We start from the raw sequence: 12,929 nt of genomic DNA on the forward strand, positions 1-12,929 counted from the left end.
GGTATCTGTGAATCCCAGGGCCAGACCCAGAGTTGCTTACCTGTCTCGGGAGGTGGCTCTTTGTGTTTCAGTCACTGCCTTAAACAACAGCCCCTCAGATCTCAGCAGGATGTGGAGGTAATTTTTCTTGATGTAGAATTTTAGCACTGGAGGGGACCTTGTAGGACATGGAATTCCAGGACCTCACGGAGATCTCTTACCTGCCCTGTGACTTGGTTTCCTCATCTGCAATGTGGGTTTTTTCATTCATAGGTTTTTGCCAAGGCTCTTTGATTGATTTTTTAGAAAGCCCTTGGTGTCATTATCTTTATTGTTGTAGTTATTATTAAACATGAACAGTTTGTGACCGAGATCCCTCTTCACAGTTTTGAAACTACCCTTTATATGACAGTCATCTTTGGTTTCAGAATTCGCTTTTCTTTCTGTCGTGCCAAAAATCTTTAATTCTTGTCCTTTTCCTTTAAAGTCCTCTGTTTGGAAATAGTGAAGACGCGGTTTGATTCTCACCACCGTTCATTGACACCAGGCGCTCTGGTTTCTTTCCGCTGTCCGTCAAGTTCAGCGACACTCCTTGAGCACCAGCGGCTGCAGCTGGAGTGGTGATGGGGGTACTGTGTGCCCCAGACAGTGAATGGGCTCCGTGCCCTCAGATGCTCCTGAACGGGTGGAACACCCCACGTGACCGTGGAAACAGAAGGCTAGGGAGTCATGCTGATGGGGCTCGGACAAGACAGCGACCACTCCTGTTGAAGGGCAAGAGAGGCTGCCATCAGGAAGGGACACTAGGCAGGGGGGAAGAGGGATCTGAAAACGGGGTTTCTCCACCTTGGCACTATTCAGACTTGGGGCCAGATCCTTCTTGGTCATGGGGTGGAGGCTGCTGTGTGCGCGGTAGGATGGCCAGCAGCTTCCCTTGAGCTTTGTGGGCTGCGAGGTGTCTGTCGCAACTCTTTAGCACTCTGCCAGGGAAGGTTCAAATCAGCCATAGGCAATTTAGCAACTCATGAACGAGGCTTTGTTCCAATAAAGCTTTATTTAAAAACACAGGTAGTGGGCCAGACTCCCTATGGGCCTCAGTTTGCCAACCCTTCACCCGGACTGTTTAGAAATAAACCTCCTGTGCCCATTGGCTTTGAGTCTGAGTATTCCAAGTATGCAAGTCTGCTAACTGCTTAATGAGAACTCGGCTCTTAATGCCGCACATGGGTGCCCTCGGTGTTGATTAGGGCCAGAGATGCAAAGCCCACCCCCACGGCTGCTTGAGTATTAAGCGTCTGTTCTGCTGAATAAGCGCTATTTCCAAGGGCCAGCATTGCTTGGGCGTAATGGTGCACTGTGTTAACTCCCAGCAGTTTGGGAAGCCATTTGTGGACGTGGCTGTGTTGTAGCAGTGTGGCGATCACAAGAAACAAAACGAGCTCTTGGTGTATTTTAAGTCTACTCTTCTTGCCCAGGTAGGTGAGACAGATTCACATAACAGTCGTCTTCTCTTGTGAGGCTGGAGGACCTTTTTGTTCCAGACAGACAGGACTTGGCCATTCTTTTTAAAATGTGGCCCTTGTTTTAGGCCTTTCTTGGATCATCTCAGTTGTACCTCGGCTTTCTGCCTGGCGATATTTTTGCTCACCCAGCTGTTCTCTAGCAGTACTGTGAGTTATCTGGAGTCTCTGGGGAATGGCCACATAGGTGTTCCCTGGCAGCAATCCAGAATCGAGCAGGAATGGGGGTTGAGTAGAGCTGCTGGTAGTGAGGCATCCCCTTTTGAGGGCATCAAAACCAGCTCACTGGTTCCCAACCAGGGTGGGGTCGATTGGACACGTCTGGAGACATGTTTGATTGGCAGGCTGGGAGGAGGGATGCTACTGGCATCTAGAGGGGAGAGCTCAAGGGTAGTGCTGCTTGGCACCCTTCAGTGCACAGAACGCAGCCTCCGCTACGGCCAAGAATGTCAGCCAAGGTGTGTCGGGAACCCCTGAGTGGGCTCACTGGGACACTCTTGTAAGTGGCGAGCCTGCTGGCTTCAGGCTGGCCTAGAGGTTGGCACCAAGGTCACCAACCCATGGCCCTCACACAACCTTCCATCACGACGCTGCCAAGCCCTCGTTCTCCTCCCTTGTGACTACTTTGGTACCTTCCACCATGGCCCACGCTAGGGTGCTGTCTGTCACTTGCATTCTGATCTTGGACTCTATGTATGACTCACTGGACGGCAGAGCTGTGTCGAACACCGAGGGAGAGCTGACGGGTGCAGATGGAGAGGTCCCCACTAGGGCACACTGAACGTGTTAATCAGCCTTGGAGTCCATTTGGGGGAGGGTGGGGTGCTGGTGGTGGTGGAGGAAAGCCTGGCCCTGGAAGAGACGCATCTGGAGGTGCCATGTCTTCCAAGATGGCCTCACACAGTCCCTTGGCACCCGCTAAATAGCAGTTAATGCTGGTTTCGGGTGCAGGCCGCAGATCATGCTGGTCTGTGGTGGCTGAGTGTTGTCTTGTGACCCCACCCCTACAAGCTGAGTGACGTGGGTTTGTCCCTCCAGTGTTCGTTCCATTGCTTATGGATCAGATCCCTCAAAAGCTCTGGGGAACCTGATGTGTACACAGGTAAGTAGAGCAGAGAGTGGCTGCAGGAGGCCCCCCTGGATTCCTGTAGGTTTTTGCAGCAGGGTCAGTACGAGACCAGCCCTGTCAGGGGCCAATGCGTGCCCAGTCCTTCCCTGGGCCTTTTTGTGAAACCAGGAGGATGAGAAATGGCCTGTGACCTGCAATGCTCAGTGGCGTCAGCTAGTCGGGACACAGAAGGGAAGACGGCCAGGGCTATGGCTCCTGTGAACCACGAGAATCACGAAGTCTTAGGAGAGAGCAGCCACCTCGACCTGAACATACAGCAGGGCGTCAAGCCGAGAATCTACTGTGGCCCCGCTCCCTCTGTCCATTGGAGTTTTTGTAGTCTCCACCTCTCCAGAAACCTGAATGACCAAAACTTGGGATAATACAGTCATTGGTTGTGCAAGGCCTGGGGCTGGGGTAGGGAGGTCATAGGAAATGAAGGTGGAGAGAGAGTCAAGATAGTCAACCATAAAGGGACTTTGGTTATGTCCTCCAATGTACTGGTCTGTTTTGCTATAATGAAATACCTGAGGGAGGTTACTTTATAAAGAAGAAAGCAATATTTATGTTTAGCAGTGCTGGGGGATGGAATCCAAGGCCTTATGCAAGCTGGGCCAGTGCTTTGCCTCTGAGCCTGAGAGTTTCGTTTTAACTGTGGTGTGGTGGTCCAAGGTCGAGGGGCTCCTTCTGTCAATGGCCTCGTTGGTGCACAGCATCACATGGCAGGAGGCAGGAGACGTGGACCTATGGTGGGAGCATAGGGAGGAGGGGTGCACTCACCTCACCACAGGAGACGGGCAGCACACCCTTGTCTTTGGATTCTTTCTCTTCTTGTAAACCACCGGGACTCAGTCTTGCAGGCTCCACTCCTGGCCTCATCTAGTTCTTACTGCCTCCTAGAGGCCCAGCCTCTATCTAAACAGAGCAGTGGAGAGGGATTCTGAACAGCAACCTAATTAGGTAGTGGTGGTGTTGTAAAGAGAGATGCAAGATTCTGTGCGACTGATTGTAAAATGAATAGCAACCACCATATTACTTTATTAGATAAATACAAGCTCCGGATTCTGTGTGTAACCAGGCGATGTGGGTTGAGGCGAGAGTGGGAAAGAGGGGAGGAGGAGAACACACGGCAGTCTCCGACGTGGAGGAACATTCCCCCCTAGTGGGCAGATGGGTTATTGCAACGGCAGCCTATGTGTGGAGGGGGAGAGGCAGAGGGGCCTAGGCAGAGGGCCACAGGGTCCATGGCTGACCCCGTCTGGCTGGCTGAAAGAGGCCAGGGCCGAGCAAGGCTGAGAGGCCCCTCCTCTGGCATAGGGAGGTCTGTGGCCTGCAGGCCAGTGATGCTGTCATAGTGAGCAGAACTTCCTAACGGGGGAATTGGGAGTGCTTGCTCCTAACCACAGAGGTCACTTTACAAAGAAAGCAGGAGTGAGAACACCTGCCACAGGCATCTGTCAGTAGAGTGCTACCCCTCTGTCCCCGAGAAAGGGCTGTGGAAGGTCCCTGATCCTCAGTCCCCCAGTCTCGCATGCCCTCCCCTGCAGAGCCGTTTTCTTTGTGTTTTCTAACATCCATCTTTCAAGTACCATCATCCAAAGCTTATCTGAAAACGTCTGGAATTTTTCAAGCATTTTGCTTATTAGCAGCTGGCGTTTGGAGACAAGGAGAAGAAATCGGGAAAGGGCTGGTGTAGCTGGGCGGTAGAGCACGTGCCTGGCATGTTGGAGGTGCTGGGGAATGAGACGGATCAAACCGTTAAGCACATGGACGGATCCCAGGTTATGCATCATTATAATGCGTCAAGAAAGCAAAAACAGAAAAGGGAGAATCCCCAGCTTCCGGAGAACTGCTCGATGCCACACCCGCTGGCCTGAGCAGCCTCTTACCCTGGGGTGTTTGGTGTGTGGTTGTCTGTCCCCGCCTGCCTGTGAGCATTCTGAGCCAGGCACCGGCTGCCCTCTTCTTGGGCTGAGGGACAGCTCCTCACGTGCACTGCAGCTGGGGCACAGACCAGCACTGAGCTACGGCAAAGAGCAATTCAAACCAGGAGTCGGTGGAAGCCTGAGGTTGAATTTCTGTGACAGACACATCCAGCCCAGGGCACTCAGGCACACCGTGCTGTGTTCTGCTTCTTGACATAGTCGGTGGCAACTTACAGATGTTTCAGCTTAGTTTTTCAGCTTCACGGTGGTGCACAGGCAATAGGAATTCAGTGGAAACCTTACTTCAAATTTTGAATTTGGCTCTTTCCCCAAGCAAGCTATAGAAGGGCACGTGCCCTCTCTCTAGATAGCTGTAGCTCCCTGTCACCCATGTGGTCATGAGATGGAAGCCCATTCCGTACAGTATGCTATATTGTCGGCACTTTTTGGATACTGTGTTTTGTGTCTTTAGATCCCATAACGTACAAGATGCCCATCAGTGTGAGCTTCCCATTACTGTGACAAAATGCCTGAGATACTTGGCTTATACGGAGGAAAGGTTTGCTTTGACTCACGGTTTCAGACTTCTGGTCCATGGTTGCTTGGCCCTGTTGCCTCTGGACCTATGGTGGGAGCATAGGGAGGAAGGAACCACTCACCTCACCGCAGACAGGAGAGGGCTGGGGTCCCAATATCCCCCTCCAAGGCCTCACCCCCAGCAAGCCAACTTCCTCCCAGTAGGCCCTACCTATCAAAGGTTCCACTACCACCTGTTAGCACTCTGGGCTGGGATGAAGCCTTCAACACAGGGGCCTTGGAGGACACCCAGCCTAAACTGCAGCGCCATCTCTGCAGGTCCGGGAGAGACTTCAGCGCTTGGTTGTAGAGCGGGCTTTGCCTTAATGGTTTCTGCCCAGATGCCAGGTGATGAAGGTTCTGAACGCCCCTACGGTTGGCCGGGCGAAGCTGTGGTGCCGGCGGGTCAGGGCTGCTCTGTGCATTTCCAGCTTCCCGCGGGTTTATGGAGGCGTCACCCCCACGTTAGTCAAGGCACATCTGTGGGCTGGGAAGGCTGTTCTGTTGTGGGCATTTCCCACCTCGCACCCACACGGGGTGACCTTGGCCTCATGTCCTCTCACCTCCACCCGCTTGGCTTCCTCCTCCGGCAGGTTTCTCCCACTCGGCCTTCACGTTTGGGATCGAGAGCCACATCAGCCAGTCCAACATCAACGGGACACTAGTGCCGCCGGCTGCCCTCATCTCCATCCTTCAGAAGGGACTGCAGTATGTGGAGGCCGAGATCAGCATCAACGAGGTAGGCACACCCCGGGGCCTGCCCCACCGCTAGCCCGCAGAGCCCTGCATCTAGATGTGCATGAGCAGGGTGCAGGACGGAGTCCGGGCTTCCCTGGGCCGTCTCGGGGTGGGCTTCTGCAGCCTTCACTGTCCCGCTTACGGGGATCTGTGTTTTCCATGTAAATATGCAGAATCACAGGCACGACCGGAAGGAGCGTCAGGAGGAGAGAGGGTGATCCTCCAGTGAGAGGTTGTCAGGATTATTTTTATGATTATATTCAGAGGCTGAGGACGGAGCAGTGAACTGAATCCTACCAATTCGCTTGTGTCCCCTGGTGCCTTTCAGATTGAGAGAGTGTTGGTGCCAGTTTTATAGCACATTGGAGGATTGATCATTCAGGTTCTAAAGGGCTTCCTCACCCGTCTCTGTACTGGAGATTCTCTAGAGAAGATTCTTTTGGCTTCCTGACATCCATAGAATCTCTGGCCATCTTCACCTGGATCCCACCCTTACTGAACTCCACCCTCCTCAGAGATCTGGCCACAGCCTACCCTGAGCTGTCCTGCCCAGCACACCCAGCCTTCCAGGGCTCCCTCCCTCCTGTTTTCTCTGACACTAGTCTGACCCTTACACGCCTTTCTTATTCAGAGCATTTTATTCAACTTTATTTCAGAAATAATGTATCTTCTGTCTCATGAATTCGTCGGCCATTTTTCACCAGCCTGTGTCTTGGAAACCATCCCAGTCTGCCTGCCTCTTGCTCCTCCTTCCTTGGTAGTGTCCTCCTCCTCTCCTTAACATTGCTTGTGTGCGAGTGGTCTGCCGGACTCTTTCAGGCCCCACCTGGTCTGTGTCTGTAGAACCAGCAATCGTGGGGAGATGAGCACATGACCCCTAGTCCCCCACAAGCTCTCAGATTGGGGGATGTAGTGATCTGATTTTCCTCTGCCTGCCCGTTTCCTGTGGCTCTCAAGGCCAAAATCCCTCCGTGATGTTTCAGCCACCCAAACGCCAGGGTGTCTAGAGGTCGATGAAAGATCTCACTTGGCAGAAGTTTCCAGTCATTTAAGAAAATGCGACAGTGTGCTCTAGAATGTAGATGAGGAGGTGTTTTCATTACCGCGGGCAGATATCGTCTGGCACCTTGGCCAGCTGTTTGGGGTGGGACTGCATGAAGGAGGAAGGTCACCTGGGAGCATCAGGACTGCTCAGCCTCGGCCAGTGCTTCCACGGCTACAGTCCAAGGGGCAGGGGGCTGGGGAGGCGGTGTATATCGTTTCCTATAGTTTCTGTGATTTCAAACAGTGCATCGTCATCAGAAATCGGGTGGGCTGATGTGCCTCAATTCCTCCTCATTTCGGAGGTAATTCAAGTTCAGCACTCGGCAGACGCAGTGTGGAGGCTTGTTGCATTTCATGCAACTCAAATATCTGAACGAACTTCCTCCCGTATTTTGAAGTGTGTTGAGAAATTTTTCATGGTTGATACAAACCAGAGAATCAAACGGCGATCCATAAAAATGTGACTCAGAACCAAGCAATTTTTGTTGTGGGTTACATCATGGCTTCATCGGGGCCGTCCTTGGAACCCAGGAAGTCATCCCAAATAGCCCCAAGTGCTTATTTTATTAAATCAAGTGGACAAACGCACCGGTAATCAAATGCTGAATGGCGTAGTCATTTCTAAATTGTGCTTAATGCTACCAAAGAGTTCCCCCTCCCACCTAAGTGGCTGGTTATTCACAGACTTTCCAGCAGCCCTTAGCACGGGGGTGGATTCCCAGCCTCAAGATTCTGTGCTGGGGGCAGGGGTCTCTTGGAAAAACCCCCTGTGTGCTAGAGGACGTGGGGCTGCATTCCTGGCCTCCACCCACCCGAGGGCAGTGCAGCACCTCGCCACCCCGCCACCTCCCTCCACCCGGTGGCTCCAGAAATGTCCCCCAGGATGCAGACTGTCACGGGATGAAGTGGTTCTGGGCAGGTGTCCTTAATGCCCAGATGTGGCTCGCTGCTTACCGGATGTCAGAGCTGCCACTCGGGATTGAGCACTGCAGCTGGGTCTCCAGGACCGGCCGCCCCTGCACGGAGTCCCTGCAGCCTGCTCCCGTGGGTGCCCACTGCACCCCGGACGGGGCGTCCCCGTGCGCGGGAGCTGACCAGCTTGCTTCCGCAGGATGGCACGGTGTTCGACGGCCGCCCCATAGAGTCCCTGTCCCTGATCGACGCCGTGATGCCCGACGTGGTGCAGACGCGGCAGCAGGCGTTCAGGGAGAAGCTCGCGCAGCAGCAGCAGGCCAACGCCGCCGCCGCAGCCGCTGCCGCCACGGCCACAGCCACCGCCACCGCCACCGCCACCGCAGCCACCCCAGCCCCCGCAGCCGTTTCCCAGCAAAACCCACCAAAGAATGGAGAGGCCACGGTGAACGGGGAGGAGAACGGCGCGCACGCAATAAGTAAGTGTGGGGCGTCGGGGCTCCCGGGCTCCGGGCACATCGCGCTCCTGCGCCAGGACCACCTCGCAGGGCTTTTTGCAAACGGCCGGCCTTGGGAGGTCGGCCTGCCGCCTTTCCCATCCAAATTCACCTTGGCTGCAGGATCCTTGGTTGTAGGGGATCTTGCTCTTCTGAGAACCCAAGCCCATCCAGGCCACGTCCAGTATGAGGCCTGTCCAACAAGAGCAAAGGTGCTGTTCCCAGAGGCCTTTGGTCCAGCCTCGAGCCTCGCACTGTTCAGGCTTTAGGCCAAACGGTGGGGTAAGAGTTGAGCTCACCGTGACTTCTCGCGCACCCCGCCCAGGCATGGGGAGTCATCTTATTTGGTCTGCCCCTGGAGGTTAGTCCCTGTTAGGCATTTGCTCAGGAATGTTGAGCAGATAAACCAGAGATCCTTATGAACTCCAGAGGTTCTGCTTGGGGGTCCGAGTTCACATGCATGTGCATGTTTGTGTGTATATGTGCATGTGTGGTGTGGCTGAGTGTGTGCATGTGTGTGTATGTAGTGCGTGTGTGCTTCCTTAGTTAGAAACCGGTTTCCTTCATGCAGCTGGAGGGTGAAGGAAAATGTGACACTGGCATCTGACCCCATAGTCCCATTGCCGCGGCTTCCCCTCTTGCAGAGAGCTGCCTAATGGCCTCTGAGGCGTCAACCCATGGCCATGCTCTGTGGCTATTTACCATCCACAGGTTACAGTCAGGTGGCACAAAGGCCATCACCCAACACAAGATAAAGACCCCCAGTCACATCCTACAGGATCACTATTCATAAGGCCCAAAATTGTGGAATAGAGACGAAAGAGAAAATATCTGGCTTGTACAGAAGAGTCACTGTTCACTGAAGTGGGGTAGGACCCTCAAGTTTTCAGAAGCAGACACAATAGATGTAGTTGTTTTTGTCATCTTATGTCACCAAAAAGCATTTATAATTAGTAAACTTTGAGAAATCATTGTTTCCCAAGGAAGAAATTTTGCAAGTGTTTAAACTGCACCCATTTCTTTTAAATCTTTAGAAACTCTAAAGTGGTATCCATGTTATTCCCAAGCCTGGAAGGCATGGGTATGTCTTTCTGTCCCCCGAGTCCCATGCCCACCCTGGCATCCACAGCCAGCTCTTGTCTCGCAGTAAGGCAGCCTCTCCACTCTACCACTGCAGTGGACACTGTGGGCAGATCTGAAGTTAGACTTAACTCTGACCCACAATATTCTCTGTCCTGCAATTTGAGAGAGAAACGGCCACTTTCTGATATGGTTCTCTGGCAGGGCTCTGTTACTATAATGAAATACCTGTGGTGAGCAGCTCATAAAGTGGAAGGGTTTATTTTGGCTCACAGTGCTGGTGATTCCAGTTCAAGATCGGGCAACTCCGTTGCTTTAGGCCTCTGGCCAGGGGAGGAGCATGTGGCAAAGCAAACCACTTCTATCGCCAGCCAGGAGGCAGAGGGACATGGACAGAGGGGAGGCCCGCCATTTCTTTCAGGGTGACATCTCCAGTGACCTAACTTTGGTACCACAAGTCCCATCCTCTGAAAGACTCCTCCACCTCCCGATAGTACCACAAGCCTTCAGCAAAAAATGGGCCTTTCGGGGACTTCTAGCAGCAGCATTAGCCTGGTTTATTTTCACCATCACGATGACTAACTCCTACGTTGAAGTTATTTAAAACTAGGCCAGGGACCCAGGGTGAGAGCCTGGTGTGTTGAGACAGTGTCTAGCTAGAAGTCGCTCTGCTGACCACCTGCCCCAAGGTGTGCTCCTTGCTAGTTGGTCCGCCACCCCTGGCCGGCACCTCTGGAGGCTGGCTGCCCACCGTGGGCCCAGGAGCAGGCACTCTGTGCTCTGTATAGGCCAGGTCTGCACACAGTCACCCTGGCTGGCCGCGCTGGAGGCTGGGTCATTGTGCAGATTGGAATTCCACAGTATCACCACCTCGGTCCACTTCTCAGGCCCCGCACCTCGCACACAATCCCCAGACCAGGCTGTTGAGGTGGGGACTTTCCCAAGTGCAAAGCCGGGCTCCCGCACCTCCCGGGAGCTTCACGTTTCCCGCGCCCTGCATGGCTACCGAGGGTGCCAGCGCTCCTGTTGCCATCAGGAGTGGGGAGTGGGAAAATGCTCTCCAAAGGTGGAAAACGTTTTCCTCGTCTGATGAAGATAAAAGAAGCGTCGGCGCCTAACAGCCCTGGTGTTCCTCCAGCAGGACGTGAGAACTTTGTATGAGGGGTCTCGGTCTGCGCAGGACGGCCGGGCATTCTCTTACTTTTACATGTTGAAATAGAAGCAGTACACTCTCAGGTTAACCGAACACTGAAGAGGAAAGGAATCCTCTTATTTCTGGGGTTTTCCAAATACCTTCACAAAAAGGTGCTCTGTTCTTGACCCCATTGTACAGCCAGCTGTTGACTATTGCTGGTTGGTTGATGCTCACACTGCTCCGTTGCTGTCTTGTAACCATCTTTTTGAAGTCCCTATGTATAAATATAATAATCTCATAAAGTATTGTAGGTTAGGGCTTAAACATGTAAATTCTTAGGGGAAGTAATTCAGCTTGAAAGGGTAGCCACAGGCAGTGCACAAACAGAATTGTGACTGTTCCAGTCACACTTTATTTATAAAAATTGGTGGCAGTGGGTTACATTTGGCCCATAGGCCATGGTTGACGGGCTTCAGTTATAAATAGCTGTCTTTATCCTTTGTTCAAATTTGAAGAATGTTTTCTGTTACTATAACAAAATACCTGAAGCTGAATGCTTTATTGAAGAAAAGACATGTATTTAGCTCATAGTATTAGAAGCTAACTGTCCAAACAACATGGTGCCGACACATCACGGTGGATGGTATGGTGGGGTGCACATGTTAGAGGAAGAGATTGCATGGCCAGACAGAGGTGCTCTCTTAAAGGTTTCTCCACTGCTCATCTCCCCACCTGGGCACTAAACTTCTAGCACGTGAACCACAGCACCATCAAACTAGAAAGAAACGTGAAATACTTTTTAAATCATGTAAAAGCCACAAATTAGTGATAATCCTCAGATTGGTACTGCCTTAATATGTAAAAGCAAAGTGTTTCTGAGACAAAAGTATCTGAGAACACACCTCTTTTGTATCTTGCTAAGCCACGTGTCTTTATGTGCTTCTTGGCAGATAACCATTCGAAACCAATGGAAATAGATGGGGATGTTGAAATTCCACCCAACAAAGCCACAGTCCTTAGGGGCCATGAGTCCGAGGTGTTCATTTGTGCCTGGAATCCTGTCAGCGATCTCCTAGCTTCTGGGTAAGGCTTTCAGGATGGGGGTGCTCCGGCACAGAGGTCCCGGGTCATTGCTCATCTCCAGGGTCCTGCCTTAGGGTTGTAACATCTTCCTGCTGTGGGCCTCTCTGGGCCCCGCCTCTGTGTGGGTCTTGTTCTGTGGAATAGCCATCACCCCAGACCCTTTTTACCTGTGGGGTGGGAAGCCGTACAAAGACATCTAAAACTAGTCCATGCAAAGATGGTGAGGAGGGAAGCTGAGAGGGGTATGAAGAACTGCACGCAGAAGACCACCTGCCGTGTGTGGCTGACCCGGCCAGAGAGTGGGTCCCGTGAGCCTCCCTCCCGTCCAGCCACAGGCCCGTGAGCCTCCCTCCCGTCCAGCCACAGGCCCGTGAGCCTCCCTCCCGTCCAACCTCAGGCCTGTGAGCCTCCCTCCCGTCCAACCTCAGGCCTGTGAGCCTCCCTCCCGTCCAGCCACAGGCCCGTGAGCCTCCCTCCCGTCCAACCTCAGGCCTGTGAGCCTCCCTCTCCGTCCAGCCAGCCACAGACCCGTGAGCCTCCCTCCCGTCCAGCCAGCCACAGGCCCAACACTCGTGTGTTTTCATTGTGGTTTTTTCCTGCAGATCTGGAGACTCGACCGCCAGGATATGGAACCTTAATGAGAACAGCAACGGGGGCTCCACACAGTTGGTGCTGAGGCACTGTATTCGGGAAGGGGGACACGACGTCCCAAGCAACAAGGATGTGACCTCGCTGGACTGGAACGTAAGTGTCATCCGCCAGCTGCAGGGCAGCCTGTGCACGCAGGCCGGCGGTCTCTTGGGGGTCCCCTGGGTGCTGGCCTAGGGTCCTCCCTTCCCAGAGCTGGTGAAGAGGCTGCGTTGGGCCAGCAGCGAGCTGGGTGGGCAGGGAGCCTGCTCTCCCGTCGAGCGTGTGTTCACAGGTGGCACTGCTCAGGAGCCCTGTGGTGGGAAGGCAGGCCTAGGGGCCCGGGGACGTCCCCTGGTGGAGATGCCAAGTGTTCTTGTGGATCTGTCTTTCTGCCCCCAGAGCGATGGGACACTATTGGCTACAGGTTCCTATGACGGCTTTGCAAGAATATGGACGGAAGATGGTGAGTCCTGCGTCCCTCGCGCCAGGGCCAGTGGAAGGTGCTTCCCGGTGTGACCATGGAGACTTTATGTCATCGTGTTCGTCTTTCCTACCCCACAGGTAACCTGGCCAGCACCTTAGGGCAGCACAAAGGCCCCATCTTTGCCTTGAAGTGGAACAAAAAGGGGAACTATATTCTGAGTGCTGGTGTGGACAAAGTGAGTACCAACCCCAAGCCCTTCATCCTTTCCACGTGGAAAT

At 53.3% G+C, this 12,929-nt stretch overlaps 1 protein-coding gene across 3 annotated transcripts in view; it reads left to right on the forward strand.

Moving 5' to 3' along the window:
- Positions 1-12,929, forward strand: part of Tbl1x (transducin beta like 1 X-linked) — a 180,130-nt gene that overhangs the window by 147,598 nt on the left and 19,603 nt on the right. For all 3 annotated transcript variants that reach the window (XM_071606828.1, XM_071606826.1, XM_071606827.1), the window contains exons 5-10: positions 5,702-5,847; positions 8,002-8,281; positions 11,465-11,597; positions 12,200-12,341; positions 12,627-12,690; positions 12,789-12,886. In XM_071606828.1, the coding sequence (XP_071462929.1) occupies positions 5,702-5,847; positions 8,002-8,281; positions 11,465-11,597; positions 12,200-12,341; positions 12,627-12,690; positions 12,789-12,886 (863 nt within the window). The remainder of the gene's footprint in view (positions 1-5,701; positions 5,848-8,001; positions 8,282-11,464; positions 11,598-12,199; positions 12,342-12,626; positions 12,691-12,788; positions 12,887-12,929) is intronic.

The sequence above is a fragment of the Marmota flaviventris genome, chromosome X, assembly GCF_047511675.1.
Source record: "Marmota flaviventris isolate mMarFla1 chromosome X, mMarFla1.hap1, whole genome shotgun sequence".
Lineage (NCBI taxonomy): Eukaryota > Metazoa > Chordata > Mammalia > Rodentia > Sciuridae > Marmota > Marmota flaviventris.